The 16,675-nt window shown below is 40.0% G+C and overlaps 1 protein-coding gene across 1 annotated transcript; it reads left to right on the top strand.

The window, feature by feature from the left end:
• The first annotated feature begins 4,296 nt into the window (after positions 1-4,296).
• Positions 4,297-4,984, top strand: LOC115763124. The gene is made up of 3 exons (XM_030705570.1): positions 4,297-4,549; positions 4,617-4,874; positions 4,933-4,984. The coding sequence occupies exons 1-3, from the start codon at positions 4,389-4,391 to the stop codon at positions 4,955-4,957; spliced, it is 444 nt and encodes a 147-aa protein (XP_030561430.1). The 5' UTR covers positions 4,297-4,388; the 3' UTR covers positions 4,958-4,984.
• Positions 4,985-16,675: the final 11,691 nt, after the last annotated feature.

The following is a 16,675-nucleotide window of genomic DNA, read 5'->3' as shown; positions in this document are numbered from 1 at the left end:
AATTATCAAAAGCGGACTGCGAGCACGACAATACAATTAAATACAATTTTCGCCCAGTTCAAATACTCAAAAGTTCGTCAGCAGCAGCTTAAGATACGCGCAGAAGATAAATCATTTACATTTTCATTTTCTATTTATCAAGCTCAACATTTAAGGATACGCTCAAAGACCCTTTCGGCCATAAGCGAAACACAGTAAGGAGCTCGGCGGTGAGAGGAGGGATTAAGGCAATTCCCGCCTGACGCGGTTTGTCGCTGCAAATTGTATCGCCAAAAAGTGGTCGTTACCTTGGTAAATACTCAGACAGACTTGTCGCTACATAGCGGTGGGGAAGGGAGTCGGGCATTCACTTGCCCTGAGGTTGTGCGACGTGCACATTTCATAGCTGTTTACGTGTGAAGCACAATAAGGACTCGCATTCATTTGGCCAGAATGCGAACGAGAAATGTGGCCATAAATATTACAAATAGCTGTGGAATAGACTTTGCTTAACCGATTATTTCTTTAGAGTTTCAGAATTAAATCTTCGTGCATCCTCTATATCAACCAAGGCTGCAGGCCCATAGCAAAAAACTGGCAATGACACGCGTATTTGGACTTTTAGATCCATGAAATTAGGCGGTGATTAATCAACATGGCAAATGTAATCTCTACCCAAAATTGGCATCAACCTAATATGGTTAGATATATGCAAAAGTAGGTGCATGGTATCTCCCCCTTGGCTTTTAATTTGAACCAATTCAATAGATTAAGCTGTTTGTAAGGAAATTCGTTTGGTTTAAACTAAGGCTCATAGTTAGCAAAGTCGTAATGGGGTCTAACCTAATATTGACCTAATGCAGAAAGTCGCCCCCTTCCGCGCTTTCATTTGGCTGCTGCCCATAAATGTACGGGGCCTTTTCTTTTGTGGTTGGCCAAATATTTGCATTAAATTTGGCCAAGTGGCAACATTTTTTTCGTTTTTTTTTTTCCAGGAATTTTACTTGCATTTCCTTTGTTGCCGCACTAGCTGCTCTTCTTCTCTATTTCCTCTTCATTTTGTTTTATGTTTTTTTTAGTTGTACAACAATTTCTTTGTTTGTTCTGCGCTTTCGCGGCGAGTTAATTTTGCATTTCCGCTCATTTAACTGCATTTTTTCTGTTGTTTCTCACTTGACCACTCTCTCTCTCTCTTTATCCTACTCTCTCCCTCACTCAATGCCGTGAAGTTGTTTTTTCCAATGCAGCTTTACCAGGAAGTTCATTTGGAGCAGCCGCAGCAGCATATGAATGAATGTTGGCGCAGGAGGCCAAGCTCATGAAATTCCACTCAGCAGACCTTATAAATAACTCTGCATCATGGCAGAGGGTATTTTAGCGTAGCACGAAATGTGTAATTCATAAGATGAAGTATTTCCTCTTCCATCTATATAAATGCGTATTCCTCATAATCCCGACAGCCGACGTGGCCTAAAATAAAAGCAATCGGTCAAAAATCAAGCTCAAGATACTTTAAACATTCTTATATATTAGCCAAGATATTTTAATGAATTGTCAAATCTTCCAAACTTCTCTCGTACCAAATCACGTTAAAAGTGAAGCCTTAAAGTGTAACGAGGTGTGCTTTATAATTAGTCCTAAAATCGATATAATAATAAGGTCAAAGCCTATCATAATAATATGATAAACTGCGTATGATATATGGGAGTATATACTTAAAATTGCAAGTCACCAGCCTTTTTCCCTCTGGTGGGAATTGCTTCTATTTGTTTGTTTTATACATTTGCATTGCTTTGTAGAATGCATTATAATTTTGCCATGAACTGTGTAAAGCATGAAAGGAGACATCTCCGATTCTATAAACTATATATACACTAAATCAGCTTTAATAGCCGAGTTGCCACTATATCATATAGCTGATTAAGTTCGCGGCACTTTAGAGTTTCAATAACATATTATACAGCTGCCATACAAACGATCGGTCGAAAAGTGGTCAAGCATAGCATTGTGGTGTTTATTCTTGTAATAGATCTGTCATATTTGTAAGAAAATTTGTATCTAAATGTATATAAAGGGCTTCTCTGCTGCTGATTGTTATTGATTTGATATCTGAGGCACAGGATAAATATTTTTTAGCGATAATGCGATAATTTAAATGGATTTCTGCAGCTAAGCAATTTCTAATTTAACGGCATCCCTTGGCTGCTGTTGTGTGTGTCTATGTGTGTATGTGTAATAATTATATGCCTATTTGGACTTACGAATCGCAGCTCGTAAATTTCACACCTCAGCCATCAAAAGTTGAGCAAGTGCTGCGTTCTGGCAAAACTTTTGCCATTTGCGCAGGATGCGCAAGGATGCAGCTCCACACACACACCCACACACACAGCGACTGGCGACATAAAGATTATATGTCAAGCGCAAAATCTCGGGCAGGCAGCGCTTAAACATGCGTGTGTGCCTGCATTAGTATGAGTGTGTGTGTGTGTCGATGTGTGTGTTGTGTGCATTTGTAAATGTTGCTGTGTGAGTGGCAGCTTCCGTTCTCCATTCATGGCTGCACGCGCTATCCCTACTCGCTGCTCCTCCCCCTGCACACGTGCCCTAACTCTCACTAAGTCTCAGCATGACATTGCACTCAACTTGCTTTCACCTTAGCGCTCGAGATGCATGCTCCACCTGCCGCCAGCCGCGCCACCCGTTGCCAGACCAGCTGTTGACTTTTATTGTGGCTTGACATTAATTTGTTAAGTGCACCACGGCGGCTGCCCGGCAGCAGCCCCTGTCCCTGCCCCACACGCCAAGTCAACTGTGTGTAATCTTAAAGGTGAGCAACTCGAGCGGTTTAACAGTTTTGCACACCCGTGTTGTTGCCTTAATTGCATTTCAGTGTGTACACACCCTGCCCAAAATGAAAAGTACATTCCGCCTTCCATTCCACAGGCGCTGTGCCCCTTTGACGTCGACGTCGCTTTTAATTATGCCCAATGCACTGTGAAAATGCTTAAAAATGCAAATTATGCGCTGCAAAATGCAACGCATGCAAAATTTGTGGCACATAATTTATGCCGCACATGGCGAATATCCATCCGCTGCCATCTCGCTCTCACTGGCTCTAGCTGCGTCCCGCTTGCGCCGTGTTGCATGTTCTGCTGCTGAGCGGTGTCTATCGCATTATGTTGTTCAGCATTGCTTTCTGGTGTCATCGATGCCGATTGTTGATATAAGCCATATGATATGCATAAACATGCCACAGACCCGCACACCCAAGCCACACACCTACACCACACACCACACGCCCACACCAAACACCCATCCCACACACACATTCAATATTTGTTTAATTAGCCCGTATTAATGTCGATGCAAGCAAATAAGGTAGCAACACATAATGAAAACTGCAACCAGCTCCATTGTTCCGGCCAATTGTTCCTATTATTATTCCTGCTGCAATTGCAGCATGCCCTTCCATCGGCTGCCGGCTCCAGTTGCCCATTGGGGGCATGCCGTGATGTTGCCCACTGACCCACTGACTGTTCGATTTTCATTTGAATTCTCTGTTTATTCAGGCCATTTGGCTTGCCATAAATCCGCTCGTGATTTGAATGAAACACACAGTTTGTTGCCTAATGATCGGATTTAATTGGTTTACATATACATAACTAAATTGTGTCCAAGCTCAAATTTCATTTATCAACACAATTTGCCTGGCAGTGAACATATTTTATTTAAAGTGCTTAGATGATTTGCTTCAGCTCATTTCTGCCTAAAATCAAGCTGGGTCGAAAACACATTAATATTGTCGCTGGGCCGGTTCACGGCTAGAACCAACTCCCTGTCTTTGGGCTCGGTTCTTGAACTTGTTGTTCCACGCCCATTAACCCACGAGCTAGTTCAAAGAATGGTTTGTCTCATATTTTCAACATGTTTATAAAAGATTTCACTTTTTAACCTACAAAATCTGGCTTGTTAAATACAATTATTGGCGACCAGATTCCTTATGCTTATTGGCGGGGGGCGGGGCCTCCATCTCATTGGAAATCTTCAGTCAAAATCTTTTTTTAGGCAAACTGATTTCGGTTATTCCTTATTGATAGCAAGGCAAGGAAGCAGACTTTAAGCTTATAAATATATTATGGATATGGATTCATTAAACATAATATTTAAAAATATTGGAAATAAGCTTTGATCTCCATTCTAAAAAAAGAAAAAAACTATCGCTGAGTGATTTCGAGATTTCATAGAAAATTTATTTTGAAATCTTTTCCTTTGTTGTCTAATAAATGTGTAGAAGTACGAACGAAAATTGTTAGTCACCTAAACATTTGTCATTCGACTTACATCAGATCAGAAGCATTTGCCAAAAACACAATTTTTTAATATTTCACGTTTGCTCAATTGTTGCGGCCATGCCCTGTAGGAGGAAGACAAAGCTATGGGAGTCGCACATGGACAGTTCGGTCATGAAGACCACCACACAGATCATGCTTGAGCAGGGCTCTCGGCCACAGCGCACCCTTTGCACTACGGACCACAAATTAGTCAACTTTCAGTCCTTCAACATGGATGAGTAAGTGCAGTCAAGTATTCTGATGCATTTCGTTCGCTTAATTCTATTCACTGACCACTGACCGCAGTCCACGCTATGGGCCTGTGGACCTCGAAGAGGAACTGATACAGCCACTTAAGTCCGGCTATATGCGTGAGTATACGCAGCCTTATCCCTCACGCTGCAAGCCGCTGGAGCCCAAGGGGGGTACCCCCGACTTTATGTTCAATCGCTTGCCCAAGAACGACTTCGACCCGAACACTGGCACCTTTTACAAGTTTCTGGATGATCATATGCACGATATACCCGAGGTACGCAAGAAGGTCAACTTTTTCAGGCAGTTGAGGTAGGACGGGTGCCAATACAGCTCACACATAAAATTGTCATTTTATTTCCTTCCACAGAAATCAATCATTTTTGCTTTATTGAGGGCAGCGAAATTTAAAATTGTTGGAAATTAAATAAATGTAGTAATTGTTGTTGAAAACAGAACTAGCTATATTTGAAGTGCTTAAAATAGAATCCTTAGTCATGTTCCTCTTCAAGCTAATTGCCTGACAATTTGTTGCAATTTGACTCAATCATCATTCAAGTCACGCTACATGTTCTTATGCTAAAAGCTTTTCCAGTGCTACACAATTATAAATTACCCCACAGTACTTTTACCCAACCCTCCCCCTTCCCCTAGCCGAGCCAAGTAAAAATGTGTCAGTTGTTTCCTTTTCTATAGAAATCAATTAATATTGCATAAAAAAATCGTTTGTCAGCAAGAACAAGTAGACTAACTGGGTATATATATATGTGGCAATCGTGGGGCATGCTTTGACTGATATCGCTTATTAGGTTAAAGCTGTTGCAACTTCTCGGAAAAACGCCAACAAATTGCAATTAATATTGCACAAGGCATGCATCGAGCAAGTCCGATACTTTGGCTCGTAGTTCTCCTATATTGCTAGCAATTTGCATAAATGCAGCCAATAAGCTGCAAGGACCTCAGCTCGAGGGTGGTGTCAAACTAATCGCAAACTATGACAGCGCTGATTTATTATGCACGGTAATTAGTTTGGCCTGTTTATCGTCTATGGAAGTGGCCAGTGCCAGCCGCAAGGCGCATCGATATGCCAAGCAACTGCATCGAGCTTTTTTTTTGCTGACGATGACAAGACCATAAAAACTGTTGCGACAACAAGCACCATCAACAGGCACTACTCAGCCCCTCAGCCAGATGATGACGACGGACAGGACGAGCAAGGACGATGAAGTGGCCGAAAACAAAACACTCTTAGACGTCAGCTGACAAGCGCATGAAAGTCAAAATGAATGTTCCAAAATGACAGGCAAAAGGCCAGGCCGAGGAGTACACAAGACGAAGCAGGAGCAGAGGGACGAATGGCGAGGCGGAAGTCGCCATTGTGGTTGACAAACGGCACATGGACATGTTGTGCGGAGTCAGGCGCCAATGCATCAATTAGGAAGTGACAAGTTTTCAATCTCGCACTGAAAGCTGACACCTGAAAGCTTTAAACAAGATCAAAGCGGAACCTTGCGTTAGAGATCAAAAGGAAAAGTAAGAGTTTGGAAACTAAGATTATATTTAAGACTTTATTAAGAATTTTAATTAAGAAAAGTAGAAATAAGAAAACTTTACCGAGTCAAGCGGCAATACAAGATCAAACCGGCATCTCAAATGAGAAGTAACTATAAGGGTTGAGCTATTAAACTAAGAATTTATGTGTCTGTGATATTTAGGGCTTAAAGAAAGCTTTTCAAGCACATGAATGCTTCCCAAATTTTTTTTCAACTCTTACATCTTAACGTAATGCATGTAAATAACATTAAAGACTAAAGTTCGTTGACCTTCCGGGGCACACGGCAGCATATTAGGAAAAATATTTGAGACCTTAGCTCAAGTATTTCACGGAAAAATAATTTAATTTTTTTAATCGTGTCAGAACAGGTAAAAAAACAAAAATCCAACCTTTAAGCGAATTTTATTTACAAGGCACGAATTTTAAGACATTGAATATTTATAAATAAGAAAAGAGTCTAGATATGAGCTTTTATTAAAGTTTTCCTGTCAATTGTTACTATAAGAGCTTTATTTATATATTATAATCAAGTTTTATATATCAGATATGTTAATTGTGATAGGTTTATTATGAATTTGGGCAGCTATTTTGACAAACAAAAGCAGCTATATTATATAGTGGTCCGAACTGACATAAAATTGAAAGACAATGCATACTAATTTATGCTGATCAATAATATATATATTCATATGTGGCCGGGGCGAATCCTTTGCTAGAAAAAAATATGATCTCGTCTATAAGTATATGTATAATCAGTGAGGAACTTAGGTAGAGTACTGCAATTTCATGATAATACTTCATACATAGTTCCAGCAGAATCCGATTTCCTCTTGCACGTTAGCCAAAGTCGGACAGCCGGAGTCTTGAACAGCGGTACCTGCTACGCACTACTGATAACAGACTGAGGTGCCACATTCCGCAAGGAACATTCAACAAGCTTTCACCAATGCGTACGACAGACAAAACTCACCACACACCAACAAAAGCCGGCAACAGCTCTCGCGATTTCAGTCTCTTTTGCGCTCTTGCTCTCTCTCTCTCTGCTGGGCGTCTGCGTTGTGGTCTGACGACACGACGGTGAAACTCAACACGGACGCCCGACTAACGGCATCGTTTGTGATAAGAGCCATTGCTTCGGCTTTGGCCACGGCTCGTGCCTTGGCCAGCAGCTAGGCTGAAATCAGTCAACTCGGAAACGTGGCCATGTTCGTTTTGCGGCCATTTCGTTGCGGCTCTTTCAGCCTGGCCACCAACAATTGGCAGTAGCCAAGCCAAATGACAACCGCCAACTGCCAACAAAGTTTGTGTATCGTTTCGTGGCCCGTGCTGCGAACCGAGTGCCGTTTTTGTGTGCGGGCCAAGTGCCAACCAAATTCCGAATACGTCAAAATCAAATAACACAATTCGAAGGTGTGCATAAGTGTGTATGTGTGTGTGGCTGTGATCCTGTGTGTGTGTGTGTAATCAATTAAAAGGTGTAAACTGCAACAACAACAATCAAAGTAACAGTACAAAAAACACGTGTATGTGCGTGTGTTCGTGTGTGTGTGTCTGTGTGGCATGTGTAATTAATTTTTGGCATTTAAATTGGCCGCCATCAGCATCCAGACCTTAAACCAATTTGATAAATTTGCATTTTTGCACACAAAAAATAAAAAACGAAACGAAACGACAGAAAAACAAAAAGGGGAACCACAAAAAGGGAGGCCTGAAAAAGCAATTTAATTTACAAATTACAAGTTGATGGGTTAGTCAGAGGGCAGCCTCCAGGCGGGCAGCTTAAAAAGGGCAAAGCCTGAGAAATGATTTGGGTCGTCAAAATAAATCAACGATTCAGTTTATTATTGTGAGTGCTTCGAATGTTTTTTAGCAGTTGGATAAGCCAAAATGTAGCTATAGCATTTTCAAATTTTTTTTTTAATTCAATCATTAGCTCAATCAAAATGGAAACAATGATTTGTATATAATCTATCAATATGCAGAAATCATAAATTTCAATTCTTACACAAATTGTCAACACAATTTCATCTTTATTTTTGATTTCCCAATTGTATGAAACACCGATATGCATTGGAATTAATTTTGGCAATACTTATCGATACATATGAAGTCTCCAATCTGTGAAATTATATTAACAAAGTTTATTTTTGATTAAAGTAAAGATATCCTGTCTAAATGAAATATATTTGTTCAGGACCATCATATAATAATATATTTACATTAATGTTGTGATCTTAATAATCGCTTCATGATTTTAATTCACTTTTTAAATTTTGTTCAAATTGTTCAAGCTGAGTTCACATTATGTATGTATGTAGAAAATGAATATAAAGGAAATTAATTATTGATATACAAATGAGATAAATAAAAATAAGTACCATATATAAAAAATATCACTCATTTATCTTATCCGGAGATCCTTTTAGGGCAGATTCTGTTACTAAATTTTCAAAATTGCAAAATGATCAAATGTGGATTTAGATAGATGTTGATATTCCATCTTAGCGGCATGAAAATCAATTTTGTTAGATATAATTTTTTATTTTGCTGAACTTAACTTAAATTAATTAATATTTTCTTACCTTAACCCTTTGTCAACGTCATCGCTCGATATAATTCACTGGAATTAGTAAACAAAAAATAAGACAAAATTGAAATGAAAAACATTCCATGTTATTTTTTATAATTTAAAAGATTTTTCATTTTATTTTTTGTTTTGCTATTTGCTGTCGTCTTTTTAATGTGGTGCTAAGAAATCTCGCATTTGCACTTTGAAGGCTGTCCCCAAAAGCTGACAGCGAGCCGTGGTAAGAACAACAAGAGTAATAATAATAATAATAAAATGAAGGAAACTCAGAGAAACAAAAATAAAGAATAAGTTGAAGAAAAATGTCTGAGACGTGCCTCGTATGCAAATATTTGCAAAACGTAGACTAATAAGTGAAAAGGGAAAAAACAGGAAAGAACGCCAGCTGCTTTCGGCATGCCGGAGTCGAAATACCCTCTGCGTTTGGTTAAGATACTTTCAGAAACTAACTAGTTTTCCACACAGAATTTTCCTATATGATATGAATGTGGATTATATGGTATAGTGTTCCGATCCGGCTGACGACAATGCATGTCGGCTGCTGCATCTTAATACTTTAAGGGGTTGAATATGTCTTCTTCTAGGCGTTACATATTTCATGTCAAAATTAAAACACGCCCTACAAGGGTATTTAAAGGGGCGAGGCAGAAAAAAATGAGACTGCGAGATTACGACAAAGCCAGAAGCCACATCCACAGTCAGAGAGGGGTCCCAGCTGAAGGGAAATCCTTCAAGCGCCTGAGCCTGGCCTTACGATGGTCGTCGCACAGGAAGCAACCACGCCCCCAGAAGGCTGCCAGGATGTCACGAAGGCCCCTTCCACCTGCCGTGTCAATGCTTGTGCAGAGTGGAAGGAGGTAAGGTGACCTCGAGGCACAAATGAGTGCAGAGGCAGCGTCAGATAAAAATGCAGGACAAGCGGCAAAGCCGAAACGAGTTGCACCCATTTCCCATTTCAACATTCAGCAAATTTTCATGTGGTTAAATTGAAATTTCAACAGCACTTTTCTCTCTTAACTCGCCCACAAGATCAACAAATGCGTTTCTTAAATTAAACAATCATTTTTCTGGAATTTATTACATTGCCAAATAACAAGGATATTTACTGCAGTCTTTCAAAATTTCAATTGCCCCGCAACGCGTGTGTGTGTGTGTTTGTGCGTGTGTGCTGGAAAAATGAAACAAATTTCATTGCATAATTCATTACGCATTTGAGGGGTTAAGGGACAGAGAGCTGGTGGCAAGAAAACCGCCTGCCATTTTGTCTGGTCATAAATCTTTTGACATATGGGCTGCCATTGCCATAACGTTATGGTGTGGCAGGAAGCAGGAGGCTGGTGGGGAAAAAAATCGGGCAACGAGCTGCAAAAATACGTATTAATTTTTTATTGTTTTGTCTCTCCTCTTTTTTACACGCTTGACATTTTCAGTTAAACAAATATTAAAACAATCAACTTGACAACGCCTATAAACAATTCGCGCCCCGAAAAAGGGGAAATCTCGCAGTGTTTTTGCAATTTTCCGAATTGTTGAAATTGCGCAAAGGGCTAAAACGAATTCAAATTCATTCATTCGCTGACAAGTGACTAAAACAATAAACAAAACAAAAGAGCTGGCAAATTCTACGCTAAAATTACAACAAAATGGCGCGCTTTCTGCTTCCGCATCCGCAGCAAAAACAACAACAACAACAACAAAAAAAGCAACAAATGCAACAGCAAAAACTGTTAAAACCGAAACAACAACAATCAGCTGACCATCTACAAGAGTTGTAATAACAAACGCTGCATAGAGAAAGAGAAAGAGGGAGAGAGAGAGATAGAGAGAACGAGAGAACAGCAACAAAAGCAATTGAAACGATTGGCAACACTTTTACGAGTTGCCATCTACTTTTTACAACGAATTTTCATTATAGCACAAGGTAAGCTTTTCATTTTCTTCTCATTTTCCTTAGTTTTATTTTTCCTTGACAATTTCGCACCAGCTTTTGTCATTTGCTCCAGTTGCCCGCTTGCAGTTTATTAGATTTAAAATTTTGGACCTCTCGACCATTGCAAATGCAATTGGATTGCGGAAAGTTACAAGCGTACAAAAAAAGTTTAACATTAGTTTCTCTGTCGAGTACAGACAACTACCGTTCAGAGTTTAAACAAAGCTTTGTTTTCAAAATTGTTCTATATTCTTTATATAAATGGGGAAAAATTCAGAAGAAACTCAAAGTTGCCAATTCTTAGTGCTTAATTTTCAAACAATCAGAATGCATTTCTTAAATATATTTTTGTCTTTTAAAAACATTAATCTAAATGAAAATAATAAAAAAATGCGTTTCAAAAGTTCATTTGTTCCTATTTTTCCGATGATCAGATAATATAATTTGGCATTTTTTCTTACCAGACTAAATGATACTCAAGGTGTATGATGTCTGCTGAAATCGAGCTCAGAATGCTATTATTATTTATTATTTTGAGTTTTCTTCCAAAGGAATGATCAATAAAAAAATGATCGCATGTATGCCCCTTTATCTTTTAAAAATTCTTAATTAAGCTTGGCTACAGCACGACTATCCTCCCAACAAATAACCAAAATCGTATTAGCATCGGACTCTTTTAAGGCCAATTAGTCGGATATTAAGCAACAACTGATCTATTAGATCTTCGGTGTAGCAAAGACTGCTTTTCTTTTTAGTTCGGATCTTGATCACAAAAGAAAATAATAATGGAAGCAAAGGTGACAGGACAATCGTCGGTATTCGCCTTGGCCTATAAAAATGACATATTTTGTTTATGTTTTAAAAATTTAAAAATTCTTCTTCAGGGCTTGCTCCTGACCCGCTTGAGAAATAAAGACCTTGATGATATTTTGTATCCTTTCCAATTTCGGCCAATTATTGACTTTGTTTCGTATTGCTCCCAACATCAATAGTGTTAAGTCTAACGCAGACTTAGTGCAGCTTTTCAAATCTCCTTTTAATATCCTGTCGCATTAGCATACCCATAGGATATCTTCATTATCTATCATTTTATGTAAAGCACACTTCTCAATTAAATGCTCTTCTCTTGCCGTTTCCGTATTCCTCACCCTGCACCCCTAGCCACAAACGTCCTGGCCACATAATTAAGCGAACTTTGCACTCGAAAGCAACTCTCATCAGCCCACTTGATTCGGCAGAGGCAGCGCTCAACTTTGGCCACTTCGTTGGCGCTCTCGAACTGGAAGCACATGTCCAATATGCTGGCTTATATCATCTTTCAACTTGTGTGTGGATAAGAGGCACTTTCAAAAAACGCTGACAGCCCGTCCCTCCCAGCGTGGCCACCGAAAAAATAAATAAAAAGCTCGAAAGAGAAAAAATTTGTTCAAGTTACTATTCAAACGGTTTTCAGCAGCTGCCGCACCAAAATCCCTTTTTAATTTTTCATGGCTGCCTCGCTGCCTGTCGCTGCCCCCTGCTGCACTTCATTCAGTCAAAGTCAGCGCAAACAAAAAGCCATTGGAGGGCACACGGGGGGGGAGCATGCAGGACACACACACACGCACACAATGCATATGCATATTGCTGGGGGGTCTGCGATGCATATTTAACCCATTGCAAACACATTTGCATGCACTCAACTCGACTCCGGCTCTGGGGCTTGAGGTTTGGGGTTGCGACTTGTGGCCTCTCGTCTATCGCTTAATGTCTAACGTCTCACGCGTCTCGTCTTGCGTCCAGCTGCCATTTTGCATTCCCAAATTCAAATTCTCATATGCTAAGCGTGAAAAATGACTTGAGGTGGGGTCAACAGCAGCCACCCGCGCCGTCTTTCACTCCACTTTGCTCTGACAAAATATTTGCATAGTAAATGGTTTTATTATTAACTGTGTAAACTTTTATTTTAGAGCTAGCTCCATTTCAGCCCCTCGAAAATGTGGCCGCAATTTTCGTAAAATGTTTTAACAAACTTGTTAAAATATTTGCCAAGTCGCTGAGGCCAAGCAAAATTTCAATGGCCAGCGGTCAGTTTTAGTCATCCAGCTAAGTGCAAAGCGGCGTGTGCGCTACAAAAACAAAAATAGATGCAATGCTGATAGATTCTGACATACCCTATAAGCTGCATCATAATCGAGGTGTCTGCTTTGCTAGATTAACTGGGGAAATCTTCCGCAAGTTGCAGTGTTGGGTTGGCTCGCAGTTTAACTAATTTCCTCGATTCCCCTCCCCCCGCACCTAACCAACACCCTCACTTCCCCTTGCAGTTGTAGCACTGGGTATAATCAATTAAATCTTTCGCACGCTTTTAATTAAAATTTCCCTTGAGTTACATAATGAAGTTAACTCCTTTAATATCATTTTATTTTTTACGTGTTGCGGCAGTGACTATGACGATGTGGCGTAAATTTGCCTTTTTGGCCACGCCCACTGTGATGCTGTTGCCGCCTGTCGCCACTTACATAAATAAAGCGCGAAATTTAAAGCTCAAATCTCATTAAAATCGTTTTATTGCCACATTGGGGAGCTGCTCTACACGCGGGTTGCGCTGGGTGTCTGGGTGTCTGGGTGTCTGTGGTGGTGGCCACGGCAGTCGGGTGGTTGGGTGGTTGGCTCGTTGGGTGTTTGGGGCTGGTTTGAGTGGGTTAACTGCAGCTTCCATTTCGCTACACATTTATTTTCTCGCCCATAGTTTCAATTTGGAGCGTTGGTAGCGCTGCGGGTGTCAATTTCATTGCTCGCTTTGAAGTTGCCGCGAAGCAAATGAAATATAGTAAAGCGTGGGAGCAGGAGCCGGGCAGGAGCTGGGCAGGGGGGCGAGGGCGTGGTACGGGTGCGGTTGCGATGGCTGGTAGGACAATCGCCATGACACAATTGAAATCGATAGCAGACTAGGAATAAAGTATGGGTATGCCAAAAACTATGGGGCGTATTTTGTAGACATCCCAGACAATATTCATGCCCCAAAAGGCAAACCAATGAGAACGGAAAAGCCCGAAAATATCGAAAGGGAAAAAATCGTTCAACTCAATTTGCGTCCATTTGCTTGCTCCTTCAATTTTTTTTTTTTTTTTTTGTGTTTTTGCTGCCAGTTGCTATTTTTATAACTCGAGCGCAGAGCTAACCAATAATTTTTTTTTAAGTTGCCATTTTTTGGTGGCAGCCGCTTCGAAGGAGCTGGCGCTCCTCTCGGCTTTGGCAGAGCTTGGGCATCGACTTGGGTTCTGTTCTGTTTTGGGAATCGTCTGTGCGGAAAATTACGTTAAAATAGACACAAAATGCTACTCGTGGTGCGTTTCGCTTAAATAATAGACAAATGCCAGAATCAGGCAGCTAAAGAAATTATTGAGTTTGTGTGCATTCAACCCATGCCAGGTTTGTGACGTCACCAACGTAAGCAATGCCAAAATTTATTGTCAACTTTGGCTATTTCCAAATATTGACATTCTTATTAAGTAACATGTTAGCTCAATAAAAAAGTATGCCTTAAAAAATGCCATGGACGTAGATGAGAAGAAATAGTTGGGTTAAATGAGAGGCTTGATTTACCGAAGGTCTCCAATTAATGGACCCGATTTGTTATTTATTTAAATAAAAACATATTTTGTACCATCAAAAAATGGGAAAATGTACACTGCTTTATATTTTTGTATTAGGTAAAATAAATTAGAGATCCTTTAGAACATAGCTCAACCAGATAGCTAGAAGCATTGCAGCCAAATCAAAATTTGTTCATTAGGGATATTTTATGTTTATTATTATTATTATTTTTTTTTTAATACATTCGAGAAACAACATGATAAATATTAAAAGTTTTCTTCTGATCATTGAATTTGGCTTACTTAGTGTCCTGCAGTAATGTGTCAATTGAATAAAAGATAGTTTAGCAAATATGGATAAGTAATATATGAAAGGAAGTCGAACCATTCTGAAATGTTGGCTCTCATTCAAACCGCACAGAACAAGCTTATTATCTTCAATAGCTCCTCCCTTTTCCCATAAATTATACTTCACTATGGCGAAGAGTATCTCCTGATAGTGCAGTTTTGACTACAGGACATCTACTTATTTTCCTAAGCCTTGACACTGCTTTCAGCTTTCCACAGCAGGCATAAGTCCAATATTTTTTAAAACCTACTCTTGCCTCTCCACTTCTCTTCTCAACCCCTCTCACATTGCTTGTCCATTTTAAAACTCACACATATGACATATGGGCATATGGCAAGCCCATGAAAACATTCGTTCAGGCATTGACAGACTTATTCCCAGCCATTTGGAAAGTTCCCAATGTGACAGTTTATTTTACGGCGATTGACGTCAGCGCAAAAAAAAAACAAATAAAAACTGCGTTAAAAATTGGCTTCAAAAAGAAAAAACAACAAAATTAAAGGGTAAGTAAATTTGGCAGTTGGCACATTAAAAAAAAATAAACGGCAAATGAAAATAGAGAATCAGGCGAGAAAAGTAACTTTAAGCGAAAGAGAACGCGCGCGCGACAGAGAGAGAGAGAGAGAGAGAGAGAGAGAGCTGAAGCAAAAAGTTTGTTTCATTTAATTGTTTTGAGAGCAAAAAGTGCAAGCAGTCAGGAGGATTTGTTGTTTTACATGTTGTTTCCACTTCTCTGCAACAGCGGTAGAAACAACAGTGGAATCAACTATAACAACAACAGAAGCAGCAGCAGCAACAAGAAGAAGAGCGACTGTAACAATCAAGAGTAAATATAAATAAAAATCCAGTAAAGTTGTTGAGCCAGGACGAAGAGACAGGCCACTTATGCATGTCCTGTTGGCACCACACACACGCACACACACACCCACACTCACACAAAGGGATGGGGTCGCTACGAATGGGTTGGCCCAGGCAGCAGCCAGCAGACGGCAGACAGCAAGCAGGCAGCAGCTGACAGGACCTGTCGGGCCAAAGACGAAAAAGGAGACAAAGCAACGCTTGTGAGTGCATATAATCTGAGGCTCATCATCTGCAGCTGCCTGCTGCCTGCTGCCTGCTTCAAGCGAGGTGAATGAGCAGGAGCAGCAGGCGGGAGCAACACAAATGCCAGCCAAGACACATGCACACATCCTTGTGTCCTTGCACATATGCAAGTGTTTGTCAGTGTCCTGGCCGCTGCCTCCTCAGTGCGAAAAACAATGCAATTCTTCCGCACTTTTTGCCTGCTCGCTCGTTTGTAAGCGCAAGTCCTTTGGCACAAATTTCTGTATGCCATCTCGTAAAAAGCACAACATGCTTCACCCTTTCCTGCCATAACTCTTCGGCCTTAGTTTAGGTAAAGTTGAATACGTGCGAGTCTTTGGCTCAAACTCATATGCAAATACGAGTAGACAGAATGCGTTTCCGCATTAATGCGTTTTGTTTTGGCCAGCAGTGGGCTTAGGACATCCAAATGGATATTAGTTGTCATAGAGCTCACATCAGACACTTCATTCTTTCCAGTTGGTTATGCATAAGACGATTTCTCTCCCTCTCTGCCTCACTCACAAACTGGCTTACATAAAGCGGACATATTCATGAGAAATTAAATCCTTTACAAACCAATTTTACTTATTCAGATCGTAAATACAAGTGTATTTATGCTCTTGTGCAATCGATTAGAATATGCGAACATGTTAAACTTTCTGCAAATAGATTGTATTTTCAGGCATTTCGTGTAGATCGAGAAAGTTTGGCAACTAAATAATACTGATGGAAGATAAGTAGCATAATACAAATCGTTTTTATACTCTGCTGGAGTAGGACAATAAATTGGTGGAGGGAAATACTCTCTAATTATAGAGCCATTTCTCAACACGCCTTTACTAGAGACACGATATTCGAACGTAGATTCTTATTGTGCACGAATAGCTGAAGTTTATTTTAAATCGATAAAAATCGATATAGGAGCTTTTAAAAGCTTCAGACAGCAAATTTGGTAATATAACTTGGAGTATACATGGAGTATTTAACTTTTTGAATAACCCTCCCGTTCCCGACTTGATGAAATACCC

Source organism: Drosophila novamexicana, unplaced genomic scaffold (assembly GCF_003285875.2).
Source record: "Drosophila novamexicana strain 15010-1031.04,08,12 unplaced genomic scaffold, DnovRS2.1 tig00000689-arrow-pilon, whole genome shotgun sequence".
NCBI classification, from domain to species: domain Eukaryota; kingdom Metazoa; phylum Arthropoda; class Insecta; order Diptera; family Drosophilidae; genus Drosophila; species Drosophila novamexicana.
Note: the sequence above shows the minus strand (reverse complement) of the source record. Positions and strands in the feature narration are given on the sequence as shown.

Coding starts and splice junctions, on each gene's coding strand:
- LOC115763124 (XM_030705570.1), top strand. CDS start 4,389: ATGCCCTGTAGGAGGAAGACAAAGCTATGGGAGTCGCACATGGACAGT. Junction 4,550..4,616: donor CAGTCCTTCAACATGGATGA/GTAAGTGCAGTC, acceptor CACTGACCGCAG/TCCACGCTATGGGCCTGTGG. Junction 4,875..4,932: donor AACTTTTTCAGGCAGTTGAG/GTAGGACGGGTG, acceptor TTCCTTCCACAG/AAATCAATCATTTTTGCTTT.